The sequence below is a fragment of the Centruroides vittatus genome, unplaced genomic scaffold (genome assembly GCF_030686945.1).
Source record: "Centruroides vittatus isolate TY-2023 unplaced genomic scaffold, ASM3068694v2 contig_1506, whole genome shotgun sequence".
Lineage (NCBI taxonomy): Eukaryota > Metazoa > Arthropoda > Arachnida > Scorpiones > Buthidae > Centruroides > Centruroides vittatus.
The window spans coordinates 280,028-300,298 of NW_027120931.1; the positions used below are offsets into that span (position 1 = coordinate 280,028).

General features: G+C 29.7%; 2 protein-coding genes across 3 annotated transcripts in view; one reads left to right on the forward strand and one right to left on the reverse strand.

Annotated features, from left to right (window-relative positions):
* Positions 1-14,251, forward strand: part of LOC136968685 (syntaxin-6-like) — a 24,223-nt gene extending 9,972 nt beyond the window's left edge. The window contains exons 2-8 of the mRNA XM_067262690.1: positions 3,038-3,201; positions 7,024-7,118; positions 8,484-8,537; positions 8,614-8,706; positions 10,259-10,365; positions 11,577-11,671; positions 12,409-14,251. Coding sequence (XP_067118791.1) covers positions 3,038-3,201; positions 7,024-7,118; positions 8,484-8,537; positions 8,614-8,706; positions 10,259-10,365; positions 11,577-11,671; positions 12,409-12,485 — 685 coding nt within the window. The 3' untranslated portion in view covers positions 12,486-14,251. The remainder of the gene's footprint in view (positions 1-3,037; positions 3,202-7,023; positions 7,119-8,483; positions 8,538-8,613; positions 8,707-10,258; positions 10,366-11,576; positions 11,672-12,408) is intronic.
* Positions 14,252-17,273: 3,022 nt separating this feature from the next.
* LOC136968678 (uncharacterized) overlaps positions 17,274-20,271 on the reverse strand; it is a 50,278-nt gene continuing 47,280 nt past the window's right edge. For both annotated transcript variants that reach the window (XM_067262682.1, XM_067262683.1), the window contains 6 exons: positions 20,138-20,236; positions 19,910-20,031; positions 19,412-19,557; positions 19,121-19,168; positions 18,841-19,034; positions 17,274-17,828 (listed from right to left, as the gene is read on the reverse strand). In XM_067262682.1, the coding sequence (XP_067118783.1) occupies positions 17,567-17,828; positions 18,841-19,034; positions 19,121-19,168; positions 19,412-19,557; positions 19,910-20,031; positions 20,138-20,236 (871 nt within the window). In that variant the 3' untranslated portion in view covers positions 17,274-17,566. The remainder of the gene's footprint in view (positions 17,829-18,840; positions 19,035-19,120; positions 19,169-19,411; positions 19,558-19,909; positions 20,032-20,137; positions 20,237-20,271) is intronic.

Genomic DNA, 20,271 nt, shown 5'->3' on the forward strand with positions numbered 1-20,271 from the left:
TCAATATCAATATGTTTAAAAAATTTGAAAAAAAATTGGGGTCTTACCCGTTTGTCTCTGGTCTATTTGTCTTGTCTACTTTGTCATTGTGTTCGTTTCCTTTTTGTGCTGTTGTCTAGCTGTTAAGTAGTATTAAGGTTCACAATCGTGTTCAGTTTTATAAGTATTAAGTAGATATAAGTCTTCCTACTAACAGCCACTTGGCACTAACTTCTACACTTAGCTATTCGTGGCAGCACTCAATTATTGGTGTTTGCTACACTCAGGTTTTCTTTTAGACCCTTTGGGGGACAACGGCCTTGCAGCATAAAAACTGCACACCAGCATCAAACATAGAGTACCATAGCCATATGTACACTGTTCAGGGGGATCCTATCTTTCTCTACTGTCTATCTCCTCTCCCTACTTCCCTCTCCTTTCCCTTACCCTCTTTTCTGCTGGCTAAACACTTCATGTACAGCCAATGTCTTTCTTTGTATGTATGTATGTATGTATGTATAGCCTTCTACAAAAGAAACTTTAAGGTGAAACCTGAAGAATATCTTAAGGCATTAGTATCATTGAGCCAAGATAAAAACACATTTGAAGTTCTTGTTAAGGCTGAAACAGAGTTGTTTCCTTCACACAAACCATCAAGGCATGATGAGTTGAAAGGTATTCTTTTTACGTTTGTGTTCCATAACATGGGCTATGGATTTGAGAAAGTAGAAAGTGAACCACTAGTTGTAGAGGGCGGGAAATTCAGGCCAGATTTGCTAATACGAAGAAAAGATGAAACAGGAATTGTAATGGAGATTGCATCAGGTGACAAGAAGGAGGAACAAGCTGTGAATCAAATTTTTGAGAAGCAGTACTTCAGGGATGTTACTAAATGCAAGCATAAGATTTTTATTGGTTTACATTATGATTATGCTACAGGAGATGCTAAATTGTGTGCAGTTGTGACTGATGGCAAAGTAAAAAATAAGGTTGACTAAAAAAGATAAGTATAAATTGATTTACTGTACTGTGGTCAAGAAAAAAAATGGGTAGAAAAAGGAAGTAACCAAATGACAGTTTAAAACATTGTGATGTTTATTCTAGTTGTAATCACCTGTAATGTGATTACAAGTTAAATGAAAATTTTCATTGTTACGTTTCATAATTGTCTCATTCAGAATAAATTTTCTGAAATATGAATGATTAAGTCCTAATTAATTTGTGTAATTTTTGAATAGTGACTAACTGAAACATTATCACTTTACCAGAATTTGGAAACATAATCTTTGATTTTACTATGTTTACTAAATATAATAGTCATTGTATACATAAGGATTTTGTATATTGATAGAAACAAAGTACACAAGTGCCAGATTTATACAAAAATGCTAAGAAAGTTAAATAATATCAATCTTTATTTTACTATATTGTTAAATTTTTTCACATTAAGATTTTATCAGTTGGCTATGTAATTATAATTATTTCATATTTATCAATTTAATGATTGATTATTGTGAATAAGTCCCAAAGAATATTGCTAATGTGTAACACTGTGATAGATAAGACAATAGTTTTGTTCATACATCTATCAATATAAGTTACAGATAATAAGAATTACTTTTAAATCATTCTTTTAGATGTAACAATTTTGATATACCTTTAAATTACTATGTCTATGTAGTTCTTTGTTATTTCCAGGATCTAAAATAAAAAACAGTGAAGTTAGTTGTTTATTTGTGTTCTGAATGCTGTCTTCAAATGATTTTTCCCCTAGTGCCATTCTAAAATCTCAATATAAGGTCAAATAGCCTCTTGATGGTGTTACCTGTAATATAAATACTAAATAAGGCTTTCAACCAGACACATCTTTATCTCACTAGACAAATTCATGTGAATATCATCAAAATTTTGGAAAAAATAACATGCATGAACTTGATCTTTGATCAAGAGATTGTGTTTTTTCATTTAAAGAAAATGAGAAACATATTTTTTTAATGCTTGGATGGGATGAAGATGGAGTTTTCCACTGCATGCTTTGCTGCTTGATTTATAAATCATGTTGAAAGATTTATCTCCAATATTACTGAACACAAAAGTTGTGAAGTGTTTGTAAATTTATCTTGTGAATTTCCATGTTTGTTTCTTTGTCAATGTTTTAAGTGTTCTGAAATCTATTGAGTACTTATGTGACAACCATGAGATATGATCTCAATTTCATCATTTATAGTTTATATTGGTCTTCTCATCATATCATTGACATTACCTAATCTCTCACTGAACTATTTTTACTATTTAAACAGATTGTAGTTTATTCACTATAAAGAGAAAACCCATAAATAAATGGTGTCTGAAACTAAAGGTGTCTATCTTTTATTTTGCAGTATCCATGTGATACAAATGCCATATACGCATATTAAAACCTATAGTAGTTGCTTTATGTGCAATGTAAAAGTTCTCCACAGGAGACGGGTTTTTGTGAATGCCGTTGCACTGCAAAATTCAGCAGATTCTAGACATGTTCAGTGGGATTCATATCAAGTGACTGATCGACCTGTGGAAGCTTGCGAATGCTTTGTTGCCAGCCAAATCTTGATCTTTTGGCAGTGTGGCAAGAAGCTTGAACTTCTGTGAACAGAGTGGATGTTTGGATGTTTTGTCCCTCATCCAACCTTCTCCATGCACATTCAAGATGTCTCTTATGTCTTGTCTCTGTACACACTCCATAATATTTCTGTTTCTGTATTGCTTTTATTGTGTTTTTTAAAATGTAATAAAATTTTATTTTTTGCCTTAACATGAAAAATGAAATGTTCATTTTTTAAGATTATACTGTACTTTAAAATTTAACCAGTTGCAATGAAAACTGATCTATATGAATAGAATTGTGATAATAGCATGTATTGACATGCATAGTAATAAGATATTAAACAATAATTTTTATTTTTTAGCTGTATTTTGTATAATTAATCATTTTTATTTTATAATTACAGATTATTAGAATTATTAGTTATATTTAAATTAATTTGAACTTTAATTTATAAACATTGTTTTTTTGAAGTGAGGTGGTGACAGCTGTGAATGTTACAAAAGGATTATACCAAAGATGGTGCGAATTACAAGATTTAGAAATGTCCAAGGAAGAAAAAGAGTGGACTACCACTGAATTACGTAATAGTCTAAGAAGTATTGAGTGGGATTTAGATGATTTAGAAGAAACAATTGGTATTTAATTTTATTTATAATAAAACAATAAATAAGAATTAAATAACATTTCTTTATTTTATAATAACCAAATTTTACACTTTGTCCTTCAACATTAATTTCAAGTAACTCTTTTTTAAGCCTATTTGTGGAAATCAAAAATAAATTTCTTTAGTACTTTGAGAGTGATTCTTCTTATTTTTCAAATTTCTTAATCTATAAATGGAATATTTTAAATGTTTTTAGTTTAAAATTCAGTTTTTTAAAGATTGATTTAAATCTCTGATTTTGTGTATATGTTACAGTAAAAACCCATTTTTAGTTAAAACGCATTTTAACTAGTTGAAACTAGTTTTTACTGGATGTCATTGTTATAACTAGAATTTACTGCTAGTCAAAAATGAATTTGAGTTAAAACTAGTTTTAACTAGACAAAACGGGTTTTAACAAAATGGCTTAGTAAAACTGTTTTGACCGAGGTCATTCAGCTAACACGTTCCTATAGTGTATGATGAATTTCGTATCGCTTTAACCCTTTTCCCCCAACATCTTGTTTACATTTATTTTGCGATCCCTCCTAAGGCAATATAGGTCAGTCGGGCGATATTATTTTAAAAGTTCACCAAAAATCAAATTATCATTATCTATATGAAAAAAATCACTTACGTTTATTAATATCTTTAGTTTTAAATACGATATTTTTCAATACATTTTATTAGAAAAATTTATAAGAAAAAAAATAATAAACTTGATAATTTGTAACATTTTGTGAAAATTAACATTTGTTGACTATGAAACACAATATAGTGCTGAAGGTGGTGGTGGAGGGGGCCGCTCCCCTCTAAGAAGACTACATACACGGAAGTCCAGGCTTATCAGCCGGAATTTGTCTAGTTCCTTGAGCTGGGAAAATACCCTAAACCGTACTGCATCGTGGTGGGCTACCATCTCCGACAGTGCTGACACCTTCCCCGGGAGCAAATCTACCTCCACGCTGGGCTTAACTCGTCTTAATTGATCCTACCTGTTTCGTAGACCCGAAATGCCAGGGATAACGTTGAAGAACAACTATGCTAGACGCTGCCCATGCATTCATTGCTTGTGGTAAACTCGCAGAAAAAGTCACTTGCCCGAAAGACTTCCAACCATATGATTTATTGTGCATGTAAGAATATATAGACACTATGCATGACACTGAACAACTCACTCAGAGGTATGCCCCCTCCATTTGTAAGGTAAAATTCTACACTTTATCAACATCAGTGTTGCCCCTACAGTCTATTTCATTTGAAGGAACCAAATATTATTAATATATCAATATAAATCATACATTTGTTTTAAAAATGTTTGTCTGTATATACTTAACTATTGATTTTATTTCATATTTATTGATTCTGAAACTTGAAATATTCTAAGTGAAATTATATTGTTCAATAAGGATACAATATTCCACTAATGAGAGGACACTTGAAACATTCAGTAAGAATCACAATCAATACCTCTAAAGTATAACAAAATTATTAGAATATTATTTTCCAAATTATTACAATATTTTTAATTTTCTTTCATTAGTAAGAAACTTTTTAATGCATACTACATACACTGTGTATATTATAGTATATTGTGGCTTTTCAACAGAACAATATATATGTTAAATTCAGGAACAATAAATTGTAAATGCTTGTTTTCTTTATAAAAAATTAAATACAGTAGAGCATCGATTATCCGACTTAATTGGGGACTGGGGTTGGTCGGATAACCGAAAAGTATGAAAAAATACATTATTAGTATAGTGTATTAGGCCTGGTTTAAATACTAGCCTCCCTTTCATGGTCGAGCCAGTGCTGCCAGCTAAAACATGCAAAAATTTAACAAAAATAATATTAAAGTAGCCAAGACATAACCAAATATTGTAGTGCCACATCACTAGCGGACATTTGAATTCATCGACTAGAACGCGGTCGGTTAATCGGGGGTCGGATAATCGATGCTCTACTGTAATTAAAAATTAATAGTCATTTGTAAGACAATTTTGTCTTTGATTACGCAACATACGGAATAAACAAATATTTGCAGAGTAATTAAAAAAAAATTGTGTAAACATCATATAATCTATATTTGTATATTAATAACATTTCTATGAATTTCATATTGCATTTAATGAATGCTATCATTCTTAAAGTAATCGTATAAGTATTTCTTTGATTCTTCTTAATTTACAGTTCAAACACTCGTTGTAAATTTAAATACATTATATTCTGATTTCATTTTATTTATCTCATTAAAGTTAGTTATTGCATTTCCTTGATTAAACCCTGGAAGGGTTATTTTTAAGACCTACTATCCCCTGGTGTTTTTTGAGACTGGGATTTATTATCTTGTAACAGATGAGTGAGTAAAAATTGAATATTTTAATTGCTTGTACATTTTTAGAACTATGAAAACTATTTTTGACTTCATTTATGGGTTACAGCTAAATTTAAAATAATTACTGTTTTCATAGTTAATCTGATTCAGTGTCTTCTGATTTGGTTGTTGCATTATCATTAGTCTGTTTCAGTGTCATTGTTAGAATCATCTTCTGGTTCAAACTCCTCATCTCTAACTTGAGTTTTTCTAATTATTCTTTGACAAGCTCTCAACTTATGAACTTAAATATGACTTTCTCATACCTAATATTTGGCATTATTTATAATTTTAATTCTAAAAATGTGTTTTGTGAATCTTTGAATAAAAAGTGCTGTCTATTAAATTAAGTAAAAGTTTCTACTAGTGCTCATTGCAAACACTAATTTGGAAATAATTGTGGAATCTACATAATGGGGTATCCGATATACAGTCACAATCAATAGTCCTTTGGCATGAATTGTGGTTATGATGCTTGCAGACAGACTATTAATGACTCATTGTAATCTGATGAAATCTGCGATCATGTTTGACAAATAGCTACAGATAACTCCTGTTTAGATGTTGGAGTTTGCCCCTTTACCTGTTGCTTCAACTAGGGATTTTCAGTTGGATTATGATCAGGGCTATTTGGAGGCCAACTCATAGTAGGGATGCAAGTAATCTTTCACAAAGTGTGATCAGAGAGAGGCTGCATTATCATCCCAAAATAGGACATCGTTGTTATCCTGAATTATGTTTCCAATAAATGGTATGAGAAATATATTCAATATATTTTGTGATTTATCATAGATATATATGCTTTATATGTCTGATACCTCTCACTTGAGCTAATTTGCATATGAAATAATTCTGTAGTTATTATATGTTGAACATCCATATGGATGATTCTATATTTTTCCTGTTACGTAGGTGATTCTACAATTACTTCCAGATTAGTGTTCACAATAAGCACTAGTAGAAACTTCTGGTTGATTTATTTGTTTATTTGAACCCTGATATGTTTATGTAGAATAGCCATGACTAATGTAATCTACTTTATCTCTTCTTTGTAATGTCTCTGATGATGAAATGTTAAGGTAGGTAGGAACCTGTGTGTTCTCAAATCTGATTCCATACTTTTATCCTGAGGTATGTATATTCAATAGACAAAATTATTTGCAGGTTGTCAGTAGTTAACATTTTTCTCCCCCTAATGTTTTTTATACATAGAACTGATATTACAGATATGATATAAATTTAATAATGTATAAATAAATTAAAATAACATTTTCAAAAAGTTTCAATTCACTTACTTTTTATATTCAATATTACTTATGTATTAGAGATGATTACTAGTTATTTTATTCTCTAATTATATTTTTACTTTCTGTAACAAATTTCATATATTTCATTATTCATACATTTTCCTGTTTGTTGATATTTTAATGTATTTAGGGATTGTTGAAAAAAATCCAAAAAAGTTCAAAATCGATGAAACAGAAATTAAAAATCGAAGGAGTTTTATTAATCAAGCAAGGGAGGAAGTAAAAGTAAGTTTTTAATTTAATGATTGTTTTTCCTAAAAAAAAAATTCTTGATAAAATAAAGGATAGAAGAAAAAAAATTTGTTACAATTGTATTTACATAAAATAATTATAATTTAGAGAATGTGTTTATACGTTAATGAGAGTAAATATGTTTTAATATTTTTAAATAATGGATATTAAAAGTGATCTTAATAAAGTTGTTAATAGAATAAATGATATTTTGTTTTTTCTCTTACTCACTTGCTCTCTCTAATTTAGTATATTGTAAAATCAGGAAAATAAGAAATTGAAATAGCAATCCAGTTTCAAAAAGCTCTTCACTCGTGGAACAATTTGAGAAAACCAGCATTTTTACGGGCCATCTGTAGTGTTATACTTTCCTAATTTTCTAGCATATTCTAGGCTTTGCAATTACATAAAGGTAACAAAATTAATGTATAGTCAATCTATAAGTATAAAAACTTGGTTTTAGGTAAAATTTTACTGTCAATCCTGAGACATTTGCAACTTTCAAGAGTGATACTATTTGCAATCTTGCTCTGATGTTTTTCATTATTGTGGAACATCTTATTAGTTAATAGGATTTATAAGTGTTTTTTAGCTGAATGTTTTATGAATATTAATGGAAAGTAGAACATTTAGAAAGTTTTAGTCATTGATTTATAATCATTAGTAGAGTTGTTTTGTTTATTGATTTATCATTCTTTTGAAGGTCGTGTTAATTTTCTTCTAATAAATCAATATTTAATTAACAAATCTAAGAGTATTTATTCTGTTTCCTACAGTTATTTTAATATTATAGTTCTAAAGTACATTATCTGATTTAATCATTGAATAGATTAAAAGTGTTAGAAAGAAGTTTGCTTTGTTGTGTGCCTTTTCCATTTGATGGATTGCCGAAACCTCCCTTCAAATTTTCTGGTTGTTAGAATCTAGGGTACAAGGATTTGATTAGACCTCTTAAATTGAAATAATTTTCAGAATATATTCTATCACAAGGAATTAAAAGCTTTGACAACATTGATAAAATTATACTATATCACTTTGCTGTATTCTTCTTATGTACACTGTAAAGATTGTACTTGCCTATTACACTTATGCTTGTTTATCTGAAAGAAATCTATCCTCTAATGGCCTTATATCAAATAAAAAATTTTTATTTTTCTGTAAAATATTTTTACATAAATATTTCATGTAATTAAATGAGTGAATGGATGTAATTTTTATGTAAGATATAACTTATTCTATTAGTGATGACAAACTAAATGAGCTTATTTGGTTCTCTATCATGCTAATTCTTTTCATGTAATTCTATAAATATGAAATGTATATGCATCGGTTTGAGTAGACAATAATACATTATTGCAGTGTATGAAAGATGCTGTAATTGAGAGTAAAACCAAAGACAAGAAGTTAAGACAGGTAATTCAAATTTATTAATGTTTGTTGTTCTTTGAAAGTAAAATCTTATAATTTAAATAATATGATTGTCTTGTAGAGTATTCTTTCTTCAAGTTTGGGAAATACCAAATATATCAGACTTCAAAATGAAATTGAAAGTCCAACAAGACATTTTATACAAGATAATCAAGTATGTTATAATTTTGATATAGTACAGAATATTTGTTTTGGAAGTTCTGTAAAAGTGAAAAAATAGGAGATACAGTCTAACTCCATTTATATGTTTCAGCTGTTTGTTTTTAATAATAATATGTTAAATATTTTCTACGGTACTTTTTGAAACCATTATAAAACACTTTAGTTATATCTTTAATTTATGTAATTTTGCACATAAATATCATGTTTTTCAGTATCCTACAGCACTTTTTTCTCACTTCTGCATAAAACAGTTTAAAATGTTCTTCGGTGACAAGCCAATAATTAAAAATAAAGTTACAATTAAAAGTGATTGATCATATTTATAAAGTAAAAATACATAGAAGAAACTAAAATGTCTTCACTCTGTGTCATGTCCACTGTTCTTCCTGTGATTGGACATGACAAAGTGAAGACATTTTAGTTTCTTCTATGTTCAATTGTATTTGGAATTTGTCTAAAAAGATAAATTCCAGGTACTTTTGAAAAAATATATCATACAGAATAAGTGGCTTGAGAAACTATTTAAATTAAAAATAAAAAGTAATTGTAATACAATTATTATTAACATTGTACAAGATAATATGAAATTTTTCAGTATATTACATAGATTGTTTAAATAGTTTCTAGCCTATCCCATCACTTTGATGTATTTATATTTAAGATAATTTATTGTCATTAACAGGTAAATTAAAATATTAAAAAACAGCATTCAGATATAAATTAATAAATTGATTTGAACCAAAATAATTTTTTAATGAATCTTCATAAAGATATATTGTAATGCACTAGTACCAAAAAAAAACAGGGTTACACAATGTCAGGTTCAAGTACCAGGCCTGGACTTTTATGAGAACCAAAAGCACTAATAATAATAATCCAATAAAACACATATAAGTAACAATTCACAACAACAATAATAAGAACAACAACAATTGATTAATTGTACCAACAGTTAGTATATTTGTCATATATTCAAATAGTCAAGTAACAAAAGCAAAGAGTAAACAATCAATCAAAGAAAGTCTTATTTCATATAATAACAAATCCAATCTCCGCCTCAAAAGATACTCAACCAAAGTGTGTTTTTCTTACGCTAATCACTTCTCAGAGACGTGTCTACAATGGTCGTCACCAGGAGCTAAACCACCCAGCTGTATTGGACATGCCATCTTTTATCCAATGTTCAGTGCAGTTCTGCACTGCCCTAATTTACATTATTTTCTGTCGGGATCAGTCACTGATGCAAAATTAGTATCTCTGCCTTTTTAACTTTGCACAAAGGGTTTAGGAGTGTGTCCTTAAAAAAGAAAATCCCCGAAAATAAAATAACTAACTAAAAGTAACGCCCAAAAACATAAAATAACGATCAGACATTGACTCCTTACAGTATCTTTTAAAAAAACTTATTAATTAAAAAAAAGAGAAACTGTGAATAATGGAAAAAGTTGTGTAAACAATTATTGTGCTTAGATGTTATTAAAAGTTTAGAATAAGTATTTTATAACGAAGATAATAGAAAATTAAAATTTTTCTGTTGTAATTAGGTAATAATTAGCCCACAGGAAGAAGATTTAGGTCAAATAAAGAATTCAATTGGAAATTTAAAAACAATTTCACAGCAGATGAATCGAGATAATGATGAGCAAGCTGTGTAAGTGATTTAAAATGTTTTTTCAGTTTGATAAGTTAGTTGTTGTAATTAATGCTTTAGACTAAAGATGTTTTTATATTTAAGTATTTATATTTAGTTATCTAACACTAGATAATTTGGTAACAGATGTCTGAATTATCCCTTATTCAGATTACCCAGATATGAATATTTTTAAACTAACTATTCAAACAGTTATGACAATTATGTTTAAATATATTTATATTGATGAAGATGAGTGTAATTTTGCAAATGCTTTTTCTATAGTCAGTTAGTGAGAGTAAGAAGGCATTAACAGTGGTAACCAATAGTAGGAATGATATAGGTCATGTCAAGTCTGATCATCACTCTAGCCTGGTGTTGAATAGTTTGTATTTTCTGGCAAGCTGCAACTTTTAATTGAATCAACTTTGTTCAAAATTAAATTTGCACTGTAAATTCCAAATGTTCAAATCTATTTGTTATTGAAATACAAAATGTATTATTAAGCTTATTTATTGTTAACTTTTTATTATAAGTATAGGAGAAGTGACTTACAGTAGTATTGATATCTAATAATTTATTAGCAAAGAAGATGTAGATATTTATAAAAATAAAATTTATCATCATACTCGGATTGGTCGAAAGCCAAAATTATCATCAGAATAGTCGTTGCTGGAATCAGAACACCAGTACCAATACATTGCTGATGTTCTGATTGGGATACTATGGTCACCTGGAAAATGCATTCAAAAGCACCATAAAGTGTACAACTGTATTTTGTAATCATTCTGTGAACAGGTTCTTGAGAAATGGCTTGATAATGGGAAAATTTGGGAAAATTGGATATAAAATTCAACTTGAAGCTCTAATTCAAAGTTAGGATATTTTTTCCCCTTAAACTTTGAATTAAATAAGATTTTACTGTGTTATTTTTTTCTTCTGTTTGTTATATTTGAATTTGAACAAATGTTTAGTGAACTTTTTTGGTTTTTTTTTTGGGTCGGTCTTTCTAAATATAGTGCAATAATTAAATTTATTCGAAATTTATGAATATGCAAAAGTAATTAACTGAAAAATTAAAAAACTTACTAATTTAATATAATCTTAAGGATATTCAATAATTATTAAGTTTGTAGTTTGTGAATTCATACTTAAAATATTTCCGGTGTACAATATTTAACTTTTTAAAAAGTTATATTTCAAAACTTGATATCAATAATCTAATATTTTAGAATGTTGGATGATATGAGTAATGAAATGGATGATAATGACACTAGAATAGAAGGTGTTGTGAAGAAATTAACCAAAGCATTACATTTATCAAATGGTAAGTATTTACAAACATTTTCTTTAATTTCGTGTAAAATATTTGTCATAATTTATGCTAATAAATCAATTCCTGTAAAATTTTTTAAATGTAATAACTGCATTCGTTTAAAACGTTTTCATTTATCATTTTCATATTCAAAAAGAAAGCTTTACAGTTAAATGAAAATTTTCATTGCTACGTTTCATAATTGTCTCGTTCGGAATAAATTTTCCGAAATACGAATGATTTAAGTCCTAACTAATCTTTATGTAATTTTCGAATAGAGATCAACTGAAACCTTATCATTTTACCTATATTTGAAAATATAATCTTTGATTTTACTATGTTTACTAGATATAATAGTCATTGTATACATAAGGATTCTGTATGTTGATAGAAACAAAGTACACAAGTGCCAGATTTATACAAAAATACTAAGAAAGTTAAATAATATCAATCTTTATTTTACCATATTGTTAAATTATCTGATTTAAATAGAAGTTATTACCATTCTTTTCAAATAAATATTTTATATATCTTTTGTTGTTTTTGATTTGATCGATGATGACCAATCTCTGCGCAAAATTTAAGGTTCTTATTTTTGATCCAGCACAAGCTGTTGAGCAAAAAAAGGATCAGTGTTAAGAAACTAATATGCTGAGATCTTTATTATATTGTATATAAAAAAAAGAGATTAATTTTAATTGTTTTTTATTTAAATTATACTTACAATACTATTATTATTCTTTTTTCAGACAGAAAACAATGGGCAGCTATTGGTGTTCTCTCGGGAGTTATGGTTGTAGTAGTGGTTCTTTTCTTTATGTTCTAGCCAGATGGAAGAATTAAATCATTTTAAACATATTAACTGCAAATCTATCCATGGATATTTAGGATGAACAAACTTTCACATTGTGAGTTTAGAATTTATGAAGACAGAGTGAATTAGAAATCTAATTTTGCAATCACAAATCTGTCCATTCATCTACTCGGTCTCTCTCAGTGATACGCTAACAAACTCTCGAACCCGAGATCACTTAACGTTCATTCTTCTTATCATCTTAAATAGTCGGAGACGCCGTCGAGCGAATATAACAACACGAAAACGACGAATGCCGAGCGAAAAGAATCCCCTCCATTTATAGATAACAAGTGGAAAACTATAATTGCCATACATATGAAAAATTATTATTTTGTTTAATGCTGTGATTTCTATAAGAGAGACTATTTGCCATTTAGATATGCCAATAGATTATATATTATTATTTTTATTATTTGCTGATTTATATGTATCTTTATAATAATTTTATAACTAATTAAGCAGCTTTATATATTAATCTAGATTCTGCGGTTAAAATATATTTCGAGAGATCATATAAAATTGTCCAGTTACAGATAGCAGACTATCGCAGTAACATTTTCAGATTTTAAATAACTTGCACAATTTATGGAGTCTAAATGATGATAATATAAAATCGATTAAAGTATTTCAGCCAGATTTTACTTGCAGAATTTTTCAAATAGGTTCGACATAAGGGTAATTACTTTGAAAACTTCCAAAATAATGTTTTATTCAATGCAGGTCTTGTCGATTCCTTCTTTAGGTTGGGGGTTTTTCCCCTTCGTCTTTTAAACACTTATACTTCGTATTAGTATAATAATTTTTTAAAAAATTTATAAATTATTAACCGTTAATCTGTTTAAACGACATATCAAGAATGAGATATACTAAAATTTTAATCTAGTATTATTAAATAACACTGACACTTTTTAGTGCAATGATTACTCCTAAGATTGCTTATTAAAAAATTGATTTTACAAATATATTAATCATTTTCTTTTTGCTGGTCACACTTCACTTCATTTTTAAACAATAAAAACATGTTACTAATAATATGGTTATTTTTTTTTTTAAATATTTAAAATTGCAGCTATTTTGTTTTTTGTAAATCAGTTTGTTTACATTCCAGTGATAGGGAAGTTTAAAGTAAGTAGCTCGTAGTTTTTTTTAAGTTAATAAGACTTTCCTCTTCCTATAGTTTCTTCATTTCTCCGTAATTCCGCTTTAAATTTACAATTTTATTCTCCTTCGAAATAATGTTTTTTTAATTGGAATTCTTTTAACCAAACTAAAGTAGATTTACACCACGAAATCAAATCAGTATTATAATTTAACTCGAGATCGCATCCGCGCGATCCGATCGCCGTAATCACACATATCAAGTGATTAATTCTGTATATAAATTTTAAAACAATTCTTCAAAATTCATTAAAAATATATATAAATATATATACTTATATGTGTAATTAGCTTTATCATAAAATTCAATCATATTTTACTTTTCTAACGACCGTTTAGTTGTAAAATTTCCTCTTAAGGTAAAAATGTGTTCTAACACTTCGATCTTTTGCCTATTTTTTCTTTTTTGTTAATTAACTTCGTTTTACGGTAAAACGCTCGGATTCCATATCATTCTTACACGCCACGTCAGTCAGTCAGTCTGTCCGTCTAGAGCCGACGCATCAGTACAAAGAATAAATATATTTTAATCGGACGTACCTTTCTGTAAAAGAATTTTTATAGTCAAAAGACAAAAACAGACTTTCCATTTTGGAATACTTGAACGTATGTAATTTAGTTTTGTTTTTTCCATATATATTTTAAATATCTAGTCAGCGTTGTACAGCTGTTCTCTAATCAAGAAGAAATTTATTTCGAGATTGAAATTATTGCCTCCGCTTTCGAACAATAAGGTATGTATATATATATATATATATATACATATATATATACACACGTATTAACAAATAGCTTCTTAGGATAATTATAGGAAAATTCCAATTGTTTCGAGTTAAAAACGTTAAACAGAAACATCATTCCAATTATTTTCTACATTTTACAAGGGCCAAAATTGTAAATTGTAATTTTTAAAATTAAAATTTTTTTTTCTTTTGTTATTATATATTATAAATATTTAACTAGGAAAGGAGAGTTTTAGAAACATATTTTGCTGGGAACGAATTGTTTGGTCGGTCGAGAAATTCCTTCCTAATTTCGACGATTATAAGTAAGGTTTAAATATATTTTATCCGCCTTGTTTATTTTGTAAAGAGAAACGAGAAAGTATTTAATTATTATTATTATAAAATCGACAGTTTATAATCCAGACGAATCGAATTTCGGATGTAAATTTTTGAATTATTTTTAAGAATTTACTTTGATGTAGATTGTTTACGATCGGAAACGTTGTTAGAAATCTTTTAGGAATGTATTTTTGCAGTGATATTGATTGAAGTGCTGTATATATATGCTGTTGTGGTATATTTTAATATAACTGTTAAAATGCAGCAAATTATAAGTATTAAAATTGTTTTCTTTAATCACGTTGCTCTGTCCGTTTATTACGCGAGTTCAACGACTTTAAGAGATCTTTCTGGCATCGGTTAGGTCGTATACTGTGGAGGAAACAAATACGCCCGTCACACATTAGAATGGATGCACGTCATGGCTCTCTGCAACCGGCACGACGAGCACATCACCTCAATTGGTGGCTTGCGTAGAAGTTTGGCAACCACCAGATAAGACATGCAATTCTGCAGGAAAATTCAGACTGAGCATTGCCGTATGATGCATATCCAGTAGTGCCACGCGAGGTCGGTTTACCGCAGATGCATACAACGGGCCTCGACGGCAATACGAAGATTAGAACGAGATAAAACTCGCTGTTTTTGCATTGATTTCTACAATATTGTCTTTATTCTTTACAGTTGGACGATTTGGCATAACATACAAATCTTAAACCGATTTTATTTTAGTGCTGGAATAAGCACGCGCCCCGTACGTAAGTTCGGATAATGTTTTAAGTGCACCCGTATATTTGAACGTAAGGTGATTTTTTTTTTTCATAACCTCCATGAGCAGTACATTGTATACTTTGCGGTAGAGAGTGTTGGTTGGAGCCACGGAGCCAATACTGACTCTGTGGTTCCAATGTCCCAGTTGGATTCTCGTTACAGAAAAACAACACACTAATTGGATTATAAGTAAAATTTTATTTTATACAACAGGATCGCTATATACACCATCGTTTATTATTTAATGTACAACATAAAGGCATGCCGCTCGTTCCCTCTACTAAACTCTTCTCTAAACCGTACATACGAAATTCTTTGGCACAAATCGTGTCGAAGGGTGACCGTAGATTCTTTTTAAACAATTATAGACATTCTTTCTAATTAGAAAAATATTTATTTTTAAATCATTTTTCATTTACGGTGTAGGATACAAATATATCCGAAACCACAAAACTTAGGGCCGAGGTACCGTGTAGAGTAGAAGACTTAATCACAATATATTGCTAATTGTGATTAAATGTATTGGAGAAAGATGGAGAGAGAATTCTGACTTAAATCACATCCGACATTTCTCTCTGACTACAGTTTTCACAGGAAATATTAAATTGATTAATTGTAACAATTATTCAATTTAAAAATTATACTATTTAACACTGAAACTTGACAAGTAAATCATCGTTTATAAAATAAGTTACACTTACGTAGAGAAAAAGTGGAATGAATATGGGATTTGGGAAGAGAGGAGCAAGTGATGGAGGATGGAGAGAGAGGTCCTCCAATTTTCTGTACACTAGAGTGGAAGAATATCCGGTTCGGAGAAGACAATACCGATTTAAATTTGATAGTTCCGGCAGAATTAACGGCATAACTGGCATCCTAATTTGCAGAATATCTAAACTCGTGTCGATTATTTCTATGGAAGTTCTTCCGCAAACCAAACAAGCTAAGAGTCGGACGAATGTGTGTTACGTTTCTCGTAATCCCTGTCAAAATTATCGATGTTTTTGTGGAGTGATTATCATTGTATAATTTCTAAATCGCAAGTTTACCACAAAATATATACTTAAATAATTTGCTCGGGCCCATCTTTCTCCGTCTATCCTCTATTTTACATCAAAATATCTAATGTAAGTTTTCTTAATCTTTACACAGAACAATTTAATATTTACTTCTAAAAATATTGTTTTGTTATTGTACTTCTAGTTACTGCCATATATACTATTTAAATATATTATTGTATTTTTGTGATCTTAATTCTAAATATTTCGTCTTTCTGGATTTTGGCTACGCAGATCTAAAAGCCTAAAAACAATTGGAAGATGAATCAAAAATATTTTCGAATCTGTTTCCTCGTCTTTCTTAAAATTTGCCAGAATTGTAACTTAGGATTTCTATTTTGTTAATTTATTGCACGCTTTTCCGTGCGTGCGAGAAATGTAAATAGCAAATTCCGAACGCATTACCATTCGGAAAATTGTCGATTATTTCTGTGGAATGTCAGTTTTTGTATTGTAAGTTGCAATATTTAACACTGAACGAAATCTAAATCGATGCATATTTTGGTAAAAAATTATTAGGATAAATTGCATTTAGGTACAGTCGAATTAAACACAACAAACAGACAATAGATACGACCGTCTAATTGTCTGTACGGGAAGACCTAATTGTTGTACGGTATTACTCGTTTGTAGATATTTAAAATACACGCATTGTGTCGATTTTTGGCATTCGGTACGGTCGACCGAATTTGGTGAAGTGACATATTTTTCAAAAATATGTTTGAGGGAATATGGATTAATTTAAAACTGTTCTCTTCATTTGCAAAGTTGAAATCAGCATAGAATCTTATATAAATTATTTCAAAGCTATGCCAAATCAATAAGGTCTACTTAACTGTATGCTTTGATGATCCGTTCCCTTCCGTAATCAAACCAAATCTCGAATTGTGATGCTAGCTCGTCGTCGACAAACCTGTCACCATGAAAATTCGTCATAAAAAATAGTGACTTTCGAAAAGGATTTACTTCCACCCCTTCAACAGAGCTGGTAATGCATTCATCATGTCGGGCGTATTTCGACATGAATATTGTGCGAGTCTATCCGCGTGGAACTGGGATCCGTGATGGTCCTGACCACGATGATAGACTGTTGTACCGTTGCCACGTCTAATTCTTCGAGATTGCTATTATTAAGAAGACGTACGTGCGCGGTCGAAGCGGAAGCATTTGTAGAATTTGTCCTGCCGAATTTTTGACCGAGAATTTTCACTGCCGAAATCTTTGCTCGCTGATAGGCTCGCAAAATACTAAATCCCAACAATCTGAAACGAAAGATTTATTTTATATCATATGAATTTTAATATTAACATCAATAAATTTTAGCTCTAAGATGCAAAACAACTCATCAAAATGGATTTAGAGAGAGATTCCTTTTATGCTTTCTTACAGTTTAATAAATCGTCGTCATCTCCGTAACTAAAAGATGGTTTCCATGGAGAGGTAATGTATGATGCATGTTTATAAAATGCCATTTAAAAGACAAAAAATGCTCTCCCCTGCTCCTCGTAGATTCTGCAAGGTCCACAACTCAATATATCCCGACGAAATAAAACTGAAAATTGGATTCTTCGAGGCATTGGGATGTCATTAATGGTTTTCGTAATCGGGTCAAATGATAATGAATTTTTTGGATAATTGAAGTCATTGTCGGTAAAATTAAGTTTTTAAAAAATTTGCTTATTAAGTAACATTCTAGGAATATCAATAACCTTGAATTATAAACTAACTTCATTTTTAAAAGGGCAGTTGCAGTAGTCAAAATTTATATTTAAAATCATTTCTGCTTATACAGCTAATTCTGTTTTTACATGAACTTTTTTTAAACGATTTTGATGAGGAATGAGCTTTATTAATTTCAGATCGCGTTGAAACTATATAATTCTCTACAAGACAACATTAAACGGGCTCAGCCATTTGTATGATATAGAATAACTGAATTTGTTCGTAAAACCAGTTATCTTCGACACCACGGGACATTACTGCTAACGTATGGGAGTTCACAGAAAGAACTTCACTCGTGGACAAAGAACACGATAACCAAACCATTTTTAGTGATACCGGTGATATTGCAATCGTGCAAACATAAGATTTTATTTGTCATCACTTCTGACAACATGATTTTCTATACTTGTAATTTCTGGGAACCAATCTTGTGTAAAAACAGAATTAGGTGCAATATCAATTTGCCGCAGTAGCATTAGTTAAAGTACTTTGGTGAGTTCTAAGGTTTAGCCTTATAGAATTTCTTAAATTAATAAAATCCTTAAAACGTACCTTAAACATACATATTCCAAAATCAAAGCGATGCCTACGGCCAAAGTACGGATGCCGACGTTATTAAACACCTTGACGCATATGCAGGCTCCGGCGATGGCGCTGCACATAACCGTTACGATGGCGGCAGTCTGAACCCAATGGGTCGGCGTCAGTCCTTTCATGAGCCAGACGTGGCCGCTTTCTAATTCGTACTATAAATATTTATTAATTAAATTAAACCTAATCGTATTTTTATATTAATGTCAAATTCTGGATTTACGGTTTCAAAAATACTCACTTTAACTTTACAAACTTTGCATTCTTTACAGTCTGGATTAGCCGACGACTATAATAGAAATTATAGCTATTAAATGAATTATTTAGCACGTACTTCTATATTTTCTAGTTATAGTAGCAATGAATAAAGATAATAATTATGTATGTAACTATTTTTTATTTCGTCTAAATATTACTTGGTGCCGTATGTAAACAGTGCACATTTAGGGTATAAGCTTGGCATATCTATTCACAGGTTGCTACTTGTATTCCTAATTATTGTTTTGTGTCAAATAATTAATTTAAAACTTACTTCGACAAGCCATTTCTTAAGACATTCGTGATGAACTATCGACACGTCACCTTTACAGTTGCACGGTTGGATTAGAGGACCCGCGTCGGTTCTTTCCGAATCGTAACATATCCAACATTCCGGAAGCCTTTCTAACGTATTTGACTCTATTAAAATAAAATTTTAACATAAAAAGATTAAGAACTTATCCGGTAAAGCTTGCTTTTGTTATACAATGGCAGAAATTATATTTGCAAATAAACTGTTTCATACACGAAAAATCTCTCTACTTGTCTACTTTTGATCATGACATTATAAAGAAACATTTTTTTTCTAAATTATTTTCCAATATTTAAATTTAAAAGAAATTTACAATAACAAGTTTAGATTTTATCTTTATACACCTTTTTTCTGTATCTTGTACTATATCTTCACACTAACTTGTTTAATTATATGAAAAATTGTTCAAATATAACCTACAATATTTCAAGGAAAGTAATTATTTTATCCATAACTAACCATTTTTGATGACTACGATATTTCTACACGGCGATACGAGAGCATTAGTCTCGTCGTAATGCTTTTTCCTTTCTAACTTCTGTAAAATTCTTCTTGGATTCAATATCCATAACTGTTCCGGACTAAGAAAAATAAAAATTACATCAATTACTAAATAAAATTATATTTCAATTGCATCTTCTGCGAGATTTTACTTATTTAATAAATGTACAAATTTCTATTTAATACCTGATACAATTCCACAATACGCACGGAAACCACAGAACGACTCCCAGTTCGGCTACTTTGTACATAATATCGTACCAATTTCTGCTCATTACCGGTAATCTGAAAAACGATATTATATTATGAAGTATTTTACT